Source organism: Bos grunniens, chromosome 6 (assembly GCF_055505025.1).
Source record: "Bos grunniens cultivar Pamir isolate PY7600 chromosome 6, Bosgru_T2T1.0, whole genome shotgun sequence".
In the NCBI taxonomy this organism is placed as follows: domain Eukaryota; kingdom Metazoa; phylum Chordata; class Mammalia; order Artiodactyla; family Bovidae; genus Bos; species Bos grunniens.
In genome coordinates, this window is record NC_141170.1 from 24,008,606 (window position 1) to 24,021,067 (window position 12,462).

At 43.3% G+C, this 12,462-nt stretch overlaps 1 protein-coding gene across 6 annotated transcripts in view; it reads left to right on the top strand.

Moving 5' to 3' along the window:
* The first annotated feature begins 7,912 nt into the window (after window positions 1-7,912).
* PAQR3 (progestin and adipoQ receptor family member 3) overlaps window positions 7,913-12,462 on the top strand; it is a 31,656-nt gene continuing 27,106 nt past the window's right edge. For all 6 annotated transcript variants that reach the window (XR_015165255.1, XR_015165254.1, XR_015165256.1 and 3 more), the window contains exon 1: window positions 7,913-8,255. Coding sequence is in view for 2 of the 6 variants with exons in the window: in XM_086405176.1 (XP_086261302.1) it covers window positions 8,071-8,255 (185 nt within the window). In the remaining 4 variants the exon portion in view is untranslated. The remainder of the gene's footprint in view (window positions 8,256-12,462) is intronic.

Here is a 12,462-nt window from a genome sequence, read left to right on the forward strand (position 1 = left end):
TTATGACATACAGAGGCCCCTCAGAGTAATGCAAAGCTGCCATTGAAAAATACAAAATGAGGTCAACTTGCATTTTTCATCAATTACACTTATTTTCCTAAATTCTGCAGAGCAAGTAGTCAGATGGAATGGCTACCACTATCAAATGTATCAATTCAAATCAGATACAAAATGATCGGAAAGCTACTATTCCTGCTTGTTATACATGGTGATCACTCCAAGCAGTTCTTGATCTGTGCTCCTGGCCATTTGCCAAGTGGGTGTTTGTTTAAAATTTTGGCTCTGTCAGTGTTGATCTTGTTTCTGATAGCATGTAATTATTCAAAATAAAATATATTAGTCCAAATTAAGAAACACAACTCCTTCACTTAGTTGAACTGAATTATAGTGGATATATATTCAATAACAAGAAAAAGAAGTCAAGACATATGAAAATAGAGTTTGTGTCCCAAGAAGTCAACTTTTTCAATGGTACATAATTGTTTTTCTTCATACTAATATCTACCTTTAATATTAAGAAGTCCCTTTAGCAGATTATACCAGCTACCCTTCAATATTTCCTTGGATTTGATTTTTTTTAACTTACTCTCATATCTCCTGGACAATATGAACGAAGTGTATAAATAAACCTTAGGAATTTACTCCTCAGGAAATTAAAAGTGCCACAAAAGAGTCTGGGATTAGCAGATGCAAACTATTATATATAGAATAGATAAAAAAGGTCCTACTCTATAGTACAGGGAACTATATTCAATATCCTGTAAAAACCATTATGGAAAAGATATGAAAAAGAATGTATGTGTGTGAAGCACTTGCTGTATAGCAGAAATTATCACAATATTATAAATCAACTATACTTCAACAAAAAAAATTTTTTTAAGATAAATCCAAATTTTTTTAAATGCCATAGGAAAAAGGAACTGAACAGTATTGATGCTTTTTACATAGTATACTTTGTACATGTTATTTCATGTTTCTCTTGAGAGCCCTGTCAAATCACGTAGATTGCTTAGAATTATCCTCACCTAACAGAAGAGGAAAATAAAAGCCAGGAGAGACTCTGAAACTTGTCAGTAAGTGACATTGTTCATATTCAGCCTCATGTCCATCTGGGTCTAGATCACAAGCACCTTCCATGACATCCGATAAACATTATTCTAAGTGCAGGGTGTGAATTTCAAATGAAAAGACAGACTCGGCATGAAATGAGAATGCTATCAAGGATGTAGCACCTTATGGTGTCCAGTGGAACACAATAAAAATGGAAAAAATTAAAGGGCTTTGTGGTTACACATTTAATGCACATTAGTGATTAACAAACTGTGTTGATCATTTGTGGAGGCTTTTAAATGTAATTTTCAAAGAACAGCCATTTAGAGATTAAACATTATAGTGCAGTGTGTGCACGTCATTGGTGAGAAATTTAACCTCACTATTGCTATAAACAGTTTAGGATAAAAACCCTGACTCTGAGAGTAATGGAGAAGCTTATCACATTTAAGCTTTACTGATTTCTGCTCCACAGTACGTTTCAGTGTATTTAGAATATCGTTCTTGTGGCTAATATGATTGATTGTGCAATTAGTTAAAAACAGATTTATTTGATCCTAATCTTCACTCTAAAGATTTTGAACAATGCTATTAGGTCATTCCTTTATCCATTAAAAATTTTTGTAAAACAGATTGGGGTTCCATGCTGCTGCTGCTGCTGCTAAGTCGCTTCAGTCGTGTCCGACTCTGTGCAACCCCATAGATGGCCTCCTACCAGGCTCCTCTGTTCCTGGGATTCTCCAGGCAAGAACACTGGAGTGGGTTGCCATTTCCTTCTCCAATGCATGAAAGTGAAAAGTGAAAGTGAAGTCGCTCAGTCATGTCCGACTCTTAGCGACCTCATGGACTGCAGCCTACCAGGCTCCTCCAGGTTCCATATAAGCATGCAATTGCCATATGACCATGTCAAACACTGCATTTGGGAGCATTTACGCCCAGTAAACAAAAAAAATATGTTTACCTGAAAATCTGTATACTATTGTTCCTACAGCTATATTTGTAATAGCCCCAAACTGGAAAAAACTCAGATGTCCTTCAGCTGGTAGCTGGTTAAACAAACTGTGGTACATCCATACTATGGAGTACTATTCAACCATAAAAAGAAACAAATTATTGCTGGGTAAAACAATCTGAATGAATCGCCAGGGAATTATCCAGAGTTGAAAAAGGCAACTCTAAAAGGTTACACAATGTATGGTTCCATTTACATAATATACTTAAAATGACACAATTGCAGAACTGGAGAACAGATTCCTGGTTGCCAGAGGTTAAGGAGAGGGTGAGAATAAGAGCGAAGTAGGTGTGGCATTAAAAGACAGGAGGAGAGACCCCTGTGGTGATGAAAACATTCCATACCTGGACGACTTTGATATTATAAACCAGTGTTATCACTGAAGAAATAATACTATTATTTCTTACAACTGCATGGGAGTCTTCAACAATCTCCAAAAAAAAAGTTTACTGAAAAAAAAAGATGCTGAATACCTAAGGCACTGGAACTACAGAAAGAATAAAGATTCCTCAAAGGACACTAAATACCTACAAGAAAGAAGGTAATTCCACAGTTGTGTGGTAAATTCTCTATTCTGCATACATGTCATGGAGACACAGAGACAAAGCACTGTTGAACTTATACATGGAACAGGGTAAATGAAAAGATTTCCAGAGAAGGGGATGCTACAGCAGAGGCTTGAAAAATTACTAGGAGGTATTCTGGCAAAGAAAGGGGAGAAATTGGTGAAGGGCATTCCAGCCAGAGGGAGCAGCAAGTGCCAAGGCAAGGAGATTGGAAACAAAATAATGCCTTTAGGAAACTATGAAGTTCGGGATGTCCTGTGTCTGGTGGGTCAAGTTGCCGGGAGAGACAAGGCTCGTGTCAGTCCTAAAGCACAGTCCAGGTCTCGAGATATATTATTTTAAGAGGCTTGAAGTATATCCTGTAGGGCATAGCTAGAGATTATAGGTCTGTCTGTCTGTTTATAGCAATAAATAAGATGTAGCTTTTAAAGGCCATGGAGGTGGAGACTGAACTGTGGGCTGATGGTGGGGACCAGAGGTAGCCAGTGATACATGATAAAGATTTAAAATACAGCAGTGACAGGACTTCCCTGGTGATCCAGTAGTTAAGAATCTGTCTTCTGAAGCAGGGGATGTAGGTTTGATTCCTGCTCGGGGAACTAAGATCCCACATGCTGCAGGGACAACCCGGCCCACCCGCCACAACTAAAGAAGTGCACGTGCCACCACTAGAGAGCCTGTGCAGCACAACTACTGAGCCCACATGCTCTAGAGCCCGTGGTTCACAAGAGAAGCCTGTGTGCTGCAACTGGAGAAGTGCCCACACGCTGCAACGAAGACCCAGCACAGCCAAAAAAATAATCAGATCAGATCAGATCAGTCGCTCAGTCGTGTCCGACTCTTTGCGACCCCATGAATCGCAGCACGCCAGGCCTCCCTGTCCATCACCAACTCCTGGAGTTCACTCAGACTCACGTCCATCGAGTCAGTGATGCCATCCAGCCATCTCATCCTCTGTCGTCCCCTTCTCTTGCCCCCATCCCTCCCAGCATCAGAGTCTTTTCCAATGAGTCAACTCTTCGCATGAGGTGGCCAAAGTACTGGAGTTTCAGCTTTAGCATCATTCCTTCCAAAGAAATCCCAGGGCTAACCCACAGAGCTTCCCTGATAGCTGAGTTGGTAAGGAATCCACCTGCAATGCAGGAGACCCTGGTTTGATTCCTCGGTCAGGAAGATCCCTTGGAGAAGGGAAAGGCTACCCACTCCAGGATTCTGGCCTGGAGAATTTTATGGACTGTGTAGTCCATGGGGTCACAAAGAGTCAGACACAATTGTGGGACTTTCACTTCACTTCACAGCAGTGACAACAGGAATGCAGAAAAAGGGTGGATCTGAGACACTAAACAGAGACATAATCCAACAGTATATGGTCACCGAGTGTGATAAAGGAAAACTCTAGGCATGACTGAAGATGAGCAGGGTTAGAATGTTGCTTCCCAGCCAAGAACAGACATCCCTAATGAATAATCATGCAAGTGTTGAAAAGTGAAAGTGTTAGTTGCTCAGTCATGTCTTGACTCTGTGCAACCCCATCGACTGTAGCCCCCTGGGCTCTTCTGTCCATGGAATTCTCCAGGCAAGAATACTGGAGTTGGTTGCCATGCCCTTCTCCAGGGGATTTTCCCAACCTGGGAGCAGTGTGTGTCATGAGACATATCCAAGTGGAAATATGTAATAAGAAACTGGATATTTCAGTATATAACTTAGGATGAAAATTGGGACCTGGCATTGTAATAGCATATATGTGGTATTAATAGCATATATGTGGAAATTAAATCAAGACAGTTACAGTCTAACTATAGTCTGTAAAGGGACAAGAAAAAAAAGATTAAGAGCAGAACCCTTAAGAACATGGATATAGGAATTTCCTTGAAGGTCCACTGGTTAAGACTCCACACTGCTAGTGCAGGGGACATGGGTTTGATCCCCGGTCAAAGAACTAAGATACCATATGCTGCTGCTGCTGCTGCTAAGTCGCTTCAATCATGTCGGACTCTGTACAACCCCATAGATGGCAGCCAACCAGGCTCCACCGTCCCTGGATTCTCCAAGCAAGAACACTGGATTGGGTTGCCATTTCCTTCTCCAATGCATGAAAGTGAAAAGTGAAAGTGAAGTCGCTCAGTCGTGTCCAACTCTTCACGACCCCATGGACTGCAGCCTACTAGGCTCCTCCGTCTATGGGATTTTCCAGGGAAGAGTACTGGATACCATATAAGAGTATGGCAAAAAAAGAAGAAAAAATGGCAAAGGCCATTCTTTCAAATAAGGTCATATTCACAGGTTCCAATAGAATAAAATATTTATATGCTACCTGATAATAAAATTATTTTCTGTTAAGTGAATTCCATGTTTCATTTTTAAGTGAACCCATTCACTTACAAAAAAGTAATGTCTCTGCTTTTTAATACACTGTCTAGATTTGTAAGAATATACAAGAAGGAAGGAGGGAAGGAAAGGAAAGGAAAAACATCTCACTCATCCACAATGCTTCATGGAGCCCCAATGTCTCCCCATTCCAGATCACGGAAAGTCATCCTATAAAATAAGGCACAATCTGAGTTTCCCCAAACTTCAAATGCCCATGTGATACGACTTCCCATCCTGTCCCTTCAAGGGCACTGAGATTTCTGCTAGATGCAGCTACGGATGTCCCCACCAGGCATTATTCCTCCATCCGGCATGCCACTGAAGCCTTCTATCAAGCATCATAACTAAAGAGCCAGAGTCCTCAAAGTACTAAAAATCCACTGCTACGTGAGGGGAACTGTGCCCTCTCCCCTCCCTGTTGTCACTGTTAGAGGTGCTCCCAATGCAGCGCTGCTCCTGTTTCCACTGCCTTACAGACCCGAGTGAAAGAACGCTTTCCCTTTTTTTTTTTTTTTAATTCACAGACTTCTTTTTCTCTCTAGGATTCAGACATAGATTGTTGTATATCTATCTTTTTATATTTGTCCATTCATTTCAAAAGTGGGTGGTTAAGTATTTAGTGTTAAAGAAGGCTTAATTTAAAAATCAAAACACATAAATATTTAATTAGAACTGACATGAGTTATAAATTATTGAAGTCAGTCCAGAAGTCATTTTGCAGCAGGTCTCATGACAATCAACATAGCTTCCATTCTCAGTGTTTCATTCCAGTGGTCCCACTATTACCATGATACAGTCCTCTGCCTCTGATGATCTCTGGGCATCTTCCTACTTCTGTTTCAAATACTGGGCTGGAAGCACTCTTCCCACATCTCCAGGCCAAATTCCCAAGAAAGAAACTGATTGAAGAAAGCTAATTACCATGACACTTGCATGGACATTTGTGTTACATCTCATGGGCCACTGATCCACCTTTGGGTCAGCTGTGGCCACATGGTAATCTCAGGTGGCACCAGCATGAATACATTCAGAAGAGCCTCCCAGAAGGGGGGCGAGAGGAGAGATGGTTGGATGGCATTACTGATTCAATGGACATAAGTTTGAGCAAATTCCATGATATGGTGAAGGATAGAGAAGGCGATGGCACCCCACTCCAGTACTGTTGCCTGGAAAACCCCATGGATGGAGGAGCCTGGTGGGCTACAGTCCATGGGGTCGCTGAGGGTCGGACACGACTGAGCGACTTCACTTTCACTTTTCAGTTTCATGCATTGGAGAAGGAAATGGCAACCCACTCCAGTGATCTTGCCTAGAGAATCCCAGGGACGGAGGAGCCTGGTGGGCTGCTGTCTATGGGGTCGCACAGAGTGGGACACGACTGAAGCGACTTAGCAGCAGCAGCAGAGAAGCCTTGTGGGCTGCAGTTCATGCAGTTGCAAACAGTCAGATGCAACTTAGCAACTGAATAGCAACAATACACAGAAAACTTCAGCAGAGCTAAGGTACTGGCCACAGAGTAAGTTTTTAAATATTAGTTTTAGCTTCATGGCTTAAAGAAGATTCCCCACATTTCCTTTTACACAATGTTTAAGTCCATTTAGGATTTATTTAAATTTTTCTAGTTTTACTTATAATATATCTTCCCTTGAACCCTAATAATAGATAAAGCTTTTGGGGGCTAACAATATGTTTGGCAGTTTTCTAAGAATGTTTTATGGATTCACTGACTTAACCCTCACAACACAAAGTTCTGTTATTATCCCTATTTTACTAGTAAGAAAACTGAGACACAAAAAGGTTAAATACTTGTACAAGGACACATAGCTAGTAAATGGTTGAATTTAAATTCGGGTAGTTTATAAAGGCTTCAAAGCCTAGAAGTTATAAGTAAACCATACAGCCTTTCAAACATCAACTTATACTACTTGTACAATAACGATACACAAATCATTGGCATCATGAGTGACTGTTACCATACATGTAGCAAAACACAGGCTAAGGATTCTACAAACATGGATGCAAAACTGACGTTCTCCCCAGTTGCCATTACGACTAAACATTCGCATTATAATTTGAAGTCTGTGACGAAGATATAACATTTGCTCTAAGCATTATATAAGCTACACCCCAAATTTTGATATATTCCACCTTTTATCATTCATTTCACTAGATTTTCTCATTTCATTGCAATTTCTTCATCAATCCACTAAACATTTAGAAGCGTTTGTTTCAATTCCAGACATTTGGGGATTTTCCGTTTTCTTGTTAATTTCTAGTTTAAGTCTATCATGGTCAGAGAAAATACTCCGTGGTTTTGGTGCTTTGAATGTGTTAGGGCTTTCTTTACGGCTCAGTGTATGCTCGATTTTGGTAAAATCCTATGTACATTAGATTTCTCTATCTCTAACTATTTCAAAAGACTGACCTTAGCCGAGAAAACCTCGAAGGTCCCTTCTGACACCAAGTGTGTGAGATGCCAAGAAAAAAGTAACCGGTGAGAGTTACTTCTAGTTCTTGTTTTTCTTCCAGTTAGTCTTTTCTCTTTGATTTTCACAATGAAACATATATTGCTTCTAATTAAACACAGAATAAGAAAAAACCCGCTGTACTTGCTATACAGTTTTGCACTCTTGTCATCGATAAGTAGACGCGGCCCGCCGCCCCTACGCGCTCAGGTAGCGGAGCTCCTACGGAGACCCACCTCCCCGGCACAAAGGCGCGCCCGCGCGGACCCTGGCCCCGCCCCCTTTCCTTCATAACCACGCCCCCTACACTTCCCAACCACGCCCCCTCCAGTCGCCAACCACACCGATCGAAGCCAGGGCCGAGGGGTGGAGCCCGCAGCGGCGTGCTGACGTCAGAGAGGGCTGCGACACCGCCCGGTCCGCCGGGGCGCTGACGGCGGTGGACGCTCAGTTCGCGGAGCCGGGCCTGGGTAGCGGCGGGGCCGTAGGACCTCGCGCGGTGTCCGCGGGCTCCGGGGCGGGGGCTGCGGCGGCGGCGAAGCCCCCTCCCCGGGGAGGCGGGGCCTGGGTGAGCTCCCCGCTTGGGGAGCGGCCGCGGCCGGGAAGGATGCATCAGAAGCTGCTGAAAAGCGCACATTATATCGAGCTGGGCAGCTACCAGTACTGGCCGGTCCTGGTGCCCCGCGGCATCCGCCTCTACACCTACGAGCAGATCCCTGTGTCCCTCAAGGACAACCCGTACATCACCGACGGCTATCGGGCCTACCTGCCTTCCAGGCTGTGTATCAAAAGGTACAGACTGGCCGCCTCCGCTGGGTGCGCCAGTGGGGAGCGCCGGCGGCTCCTCCTCCTCTAAACCCTTTTTGTCTGGTCCGCCTGCTGCTTTCCCCGCTGTTCTCCGCGCCCCTTGTTCCCTAGCTGCTCCATCCTTTTCTGCCACCTCTCCTCTCTTCGTGATCTTTCTTTCTCCCCCGCCGGGGTACTTGATCCATGGACTAATGACGGTAACAATGATCATAGTCACTAACTCCAGTGGGGCTTTGCTGTTTACAAAGGGTTCACATCCTTTATTCCATTCGGTGTTTATTGGGGGTACATGTTGGAATCGACCCCACTGGCAATGGCGAGGACATACTTGCTCCTATGTATACCTAAGCTTTGTTTATTTTTAAGGCAGCCGTATGGAAATTCAGATATTTGGGGCCAGATAAATGCTGGTATAATAAGAAACAAGTTCACATTGGCATAGAAACTTTTAAAAATTCCTGATTCATGCATTTAGTAGATAGTATGGAGCCCCCTCAGTATGGCCCTTGTTCTCGTGAATCTACTGAACTCTAGCCTGGATGACACACATTAAAGAGCTAATTACACTATTACGTAATAACCATTGTGAAAAACGCTGTGTGGGAAAAGCACAATGGCAGAGGGGGCCTATAAGGTGGTGCTGCCCTCCATTAGAGCACTATAGAAACATCTTTAAAAAAAGGAATGTCTTCATCTACATTCTTAAAATTGAGTCCCTTGAAAGCCTGAGTTTAAAAAGAAAACAAAACTGAAAAATTAGCGTTCTAGTTCTTAGACTAGATTTCTGTTAAAACTCACTTGCCTGCATGCTCAGTCTTTAAGTCCTATACAACTCTTTTGCGACCTTATGGACTGTAGCCCACCAGGCTCCTCTGTTCATGGACGTCTCCAGGCAAGAATATTGGAGTGGGTTGCCATTTCCTTCTCCAGGAGGTCTTCCTGACCCAGGAATCAAACCTCCATCTCCTGCATTGGCAGGCAGATTCTTTACCACTGAGCCACCTAGGAAGCCCTACAACTCACTATATGTACTTAATTACAGGACCCCACTTTAAGACAATTGAGATACTGATGTTGGTTAGCTCTACGTCAGTGTAGTGACAGACCCCACTGCTGGAATGTGAGCTATTGAGTTGCTTAAGCAGCAACCACGTGTTTGATTCTTGATCTTCTTTTTGGCACCGTCTTTCTGCTGTTCCTTCACCCTGCCTGCCTTTGAAGTTCTTCTCTAACTCAGAGTCACAAGGTGACATCACTGTCCATCTCTGCTTGGCTTCAATAAATGGCCCAGGGCATTTGACAGTTTGAATCCTGAGTGCCATTTCCTCCCCATCACCTTCTTTGCATAAGTTATTACACAAGAAATCAGAGCTAGCCCCTGCTGTGGATGTGAAGTTCCACATGGATAGAGCGGGTAATGAACTATCTTAAATAATAGCTTTAAACCCACCTCTGCATTCTGATGTTAAGGTCTAAATCTCATAGATCAAGGAGTGAAAATACAGTGCTTTAGATCTCAGGCCGTTGAGTGAAAAAGACTTGAGTATGCAGATCTGCCACTTCACAGCTGTGGGACCTTGAACAAAAGTTAACCTCTCTCTGCCTTACTCTCCCCGTTTGTAAGAATGAGGGTAATTATAGTATCTGCTTCAGAAAGTAGTAAGGACTAAATGAGTCCTTGTGTATGTAAATACTACACCCAGCCTGGCACATAATAAACACTCAGTAAATGGTGACTTGTTAACACCATGACCTTTGAATTTGAAGCCGGATAGATGCTGATGAAGAAATTGATTGTTGATTTTGCAGCTGATCAGAGTATGTGTCTAACTTCTCATTGATTAAGAGTAGCTCCCCTCCTAGGGATATTCTTCTAAGTGCCCTTCCTACCAGCTTGGTATTTTCCAGGTTCAGCTTTTGCCCTCTCTTCTTTTAGCTGCCTAGAGGGCCAGCTGTGTGTCTATATCTATATAGATACCGATATCTATCTCTTAGATATAAGGAGAGGTTTAGTAGGTCACAGCTGTTCTGCCAGTACTCTGTTAGTTGGAAGGAACGTGCCATGATTGTGCCTCTCTGCTCACTTAACCAGGTTACCCTGGGTTTCACCACATGAAAAGTTCTGAGGTAACGGATGTGTACTGGCTGTCAAACAGTCCTGGGCTTAGATATGTTTCCTCACATTCCTGAATCTCTTCTCCCCCTCCCCAATATAAGTAGTGTTTATATTTGGAGCTTGTACAGGATAAAGGCTGACATTAATGATACGAGATCCACTCTATCCTTGATATAGTTTGATTGTGTGAGACTCCGCTGTGTTTATGGCATGGGAATATGGGAACCATGGTGACTGCTGCAAATTCTGTGTTAGAGTTATACATTTGCGTGTGTGCTCCCTCATGTCTGACTCTTTGCAACCCCACGGAATGTAGCCTGCAGCCCCTTCTGTCCTTGGGATTTCCCAGGCAAAAATACTGGAGTGGGTTGCCATTTCCTCCTCCAGGGCATCATCCTGACCCAAGGATGGAACCCAAGTCTCTTGCATTGGCAGGTGGGTTCTTTACCACTGAGCCACCTGGGAAGCCCTATTTAAACTCAAAACCAGTTAGGGCATATTGAAAGATGACAACAAGTACTGATACTAAAAGTTCAGTTTAGTTCAGTTGCTCAGTCGTGTCCGACTCTTTGCGACCCCATGAATCGCAGCACGCCAGGCCTCCCTGTCCATCCCCAACTCCCGGAGTTCACTCAGACTCATGTCCATCAAGTCAGTGATGCCATCCAGCCATTACATCCTCTGTCGTCCCCTTCTCCTCCTGCCCCCAATCCCTCCCAACATCAGGGTCATTTCCAATGAGTCAACTCTTCGCATGAGGTGGCCAAACTATAGAGTTTCAGCTTTAGCATCAGTGTTTCCAATGAACACCCAGGACTGATCTCCTTTAGAATGGACTGGTTGGGTCTCCTTGCAGTCCAAGGGGCTCTCAAGAGTCTTCCCCAACACCACATTTCAAAAGCATCAATTCTTCGGCGCTCAGCTTTCTTCACAGTCCAACTCTCACATCCATACATGACCACTGGAAAAACCATAGCCTTGACTAGACGGACCTTTGTTGGCAAAGTAATGTCTCTGCTTTTGAATATGCTATCTAGGTTGGTCATAACTTTCCTTCCAAGGAGTAAGCATCTTTTAATTTCATGGCTGCAGTCACCATCTGCAGTGATTTTGGAGCCCAGAAAATAAAGTCTGACACTGTTTGCACTGTTTCCCCATCTATTTCCCATGAAGTGATGGGACCAGATGCCATGATCTTCGTTTTCTGAATGTTGAGCTTTAAGCCAACTTTTTCACTCTCCTCTTTCACTTTGATCAAGAGGCTTTTTAGTTCCTTTTCACTTTCTGCCATAAGGGTGGTGTCATCTGCATATCTGAGGTTATTGATATTTCTCCTGGCAATCTTGATTCCAGTTGTGCTTCTTCCAGCCCAGCGTTTGTCATGATGTACTCTGTATAGAAGTTAAATAAGCACGGTGACAATATACAGCCTTGATGAACTCCTTTTCCTATTTGGAACCAGTCTGTTGTTCCAGTCCAGTTCTAACTGTTGCTTCCTGACCTGCATATAGGTTTCTCAAGAGGCAGGTCAGGTGGTCTGGTATTCCTATCTCTTTCAGAATTTTCCAGTTTTTGTGATCCACACAGTCAAAGGCTTTGGCATAGTCAATAAAGCAGAAATAGATGTTTTTCTTGAACTCTTCTGCTTTTTCCATGATCCAGCAGATGTTGGCAATCTGATCTCTGGTTCCTCTGCCTTTTCTAAAACCAGCTTGAACATCAGGAAGTTCGCGATTGACGTATTGCTGAAGCCTGGCTTGGAGAATTTTGAGCATTACTTTACTAGTGTGTGAGATGAGTGCAATTATGCGGTAGTTTGAGCATTCTTTGGCAATGCCTTTCTTTGGGATTGGAATGAAAACCGACCTTTTCCAGTCCTGTGGCCACTGCTGAGTTTTCCAAATTTGCTGGCATATTGAGTGCAGCACTTTCACAGCATCATCTTTCAGGATTTGAAATAGCTCAACTGGAATTCCATCACCTCCACTAGCTTTGTTTGTAGTGATGCTTTCTAAGGCCCACTTGACTTCACATTCCAGGATGTCTGGCTCTAGGTGAGTGATCACATCATCATGA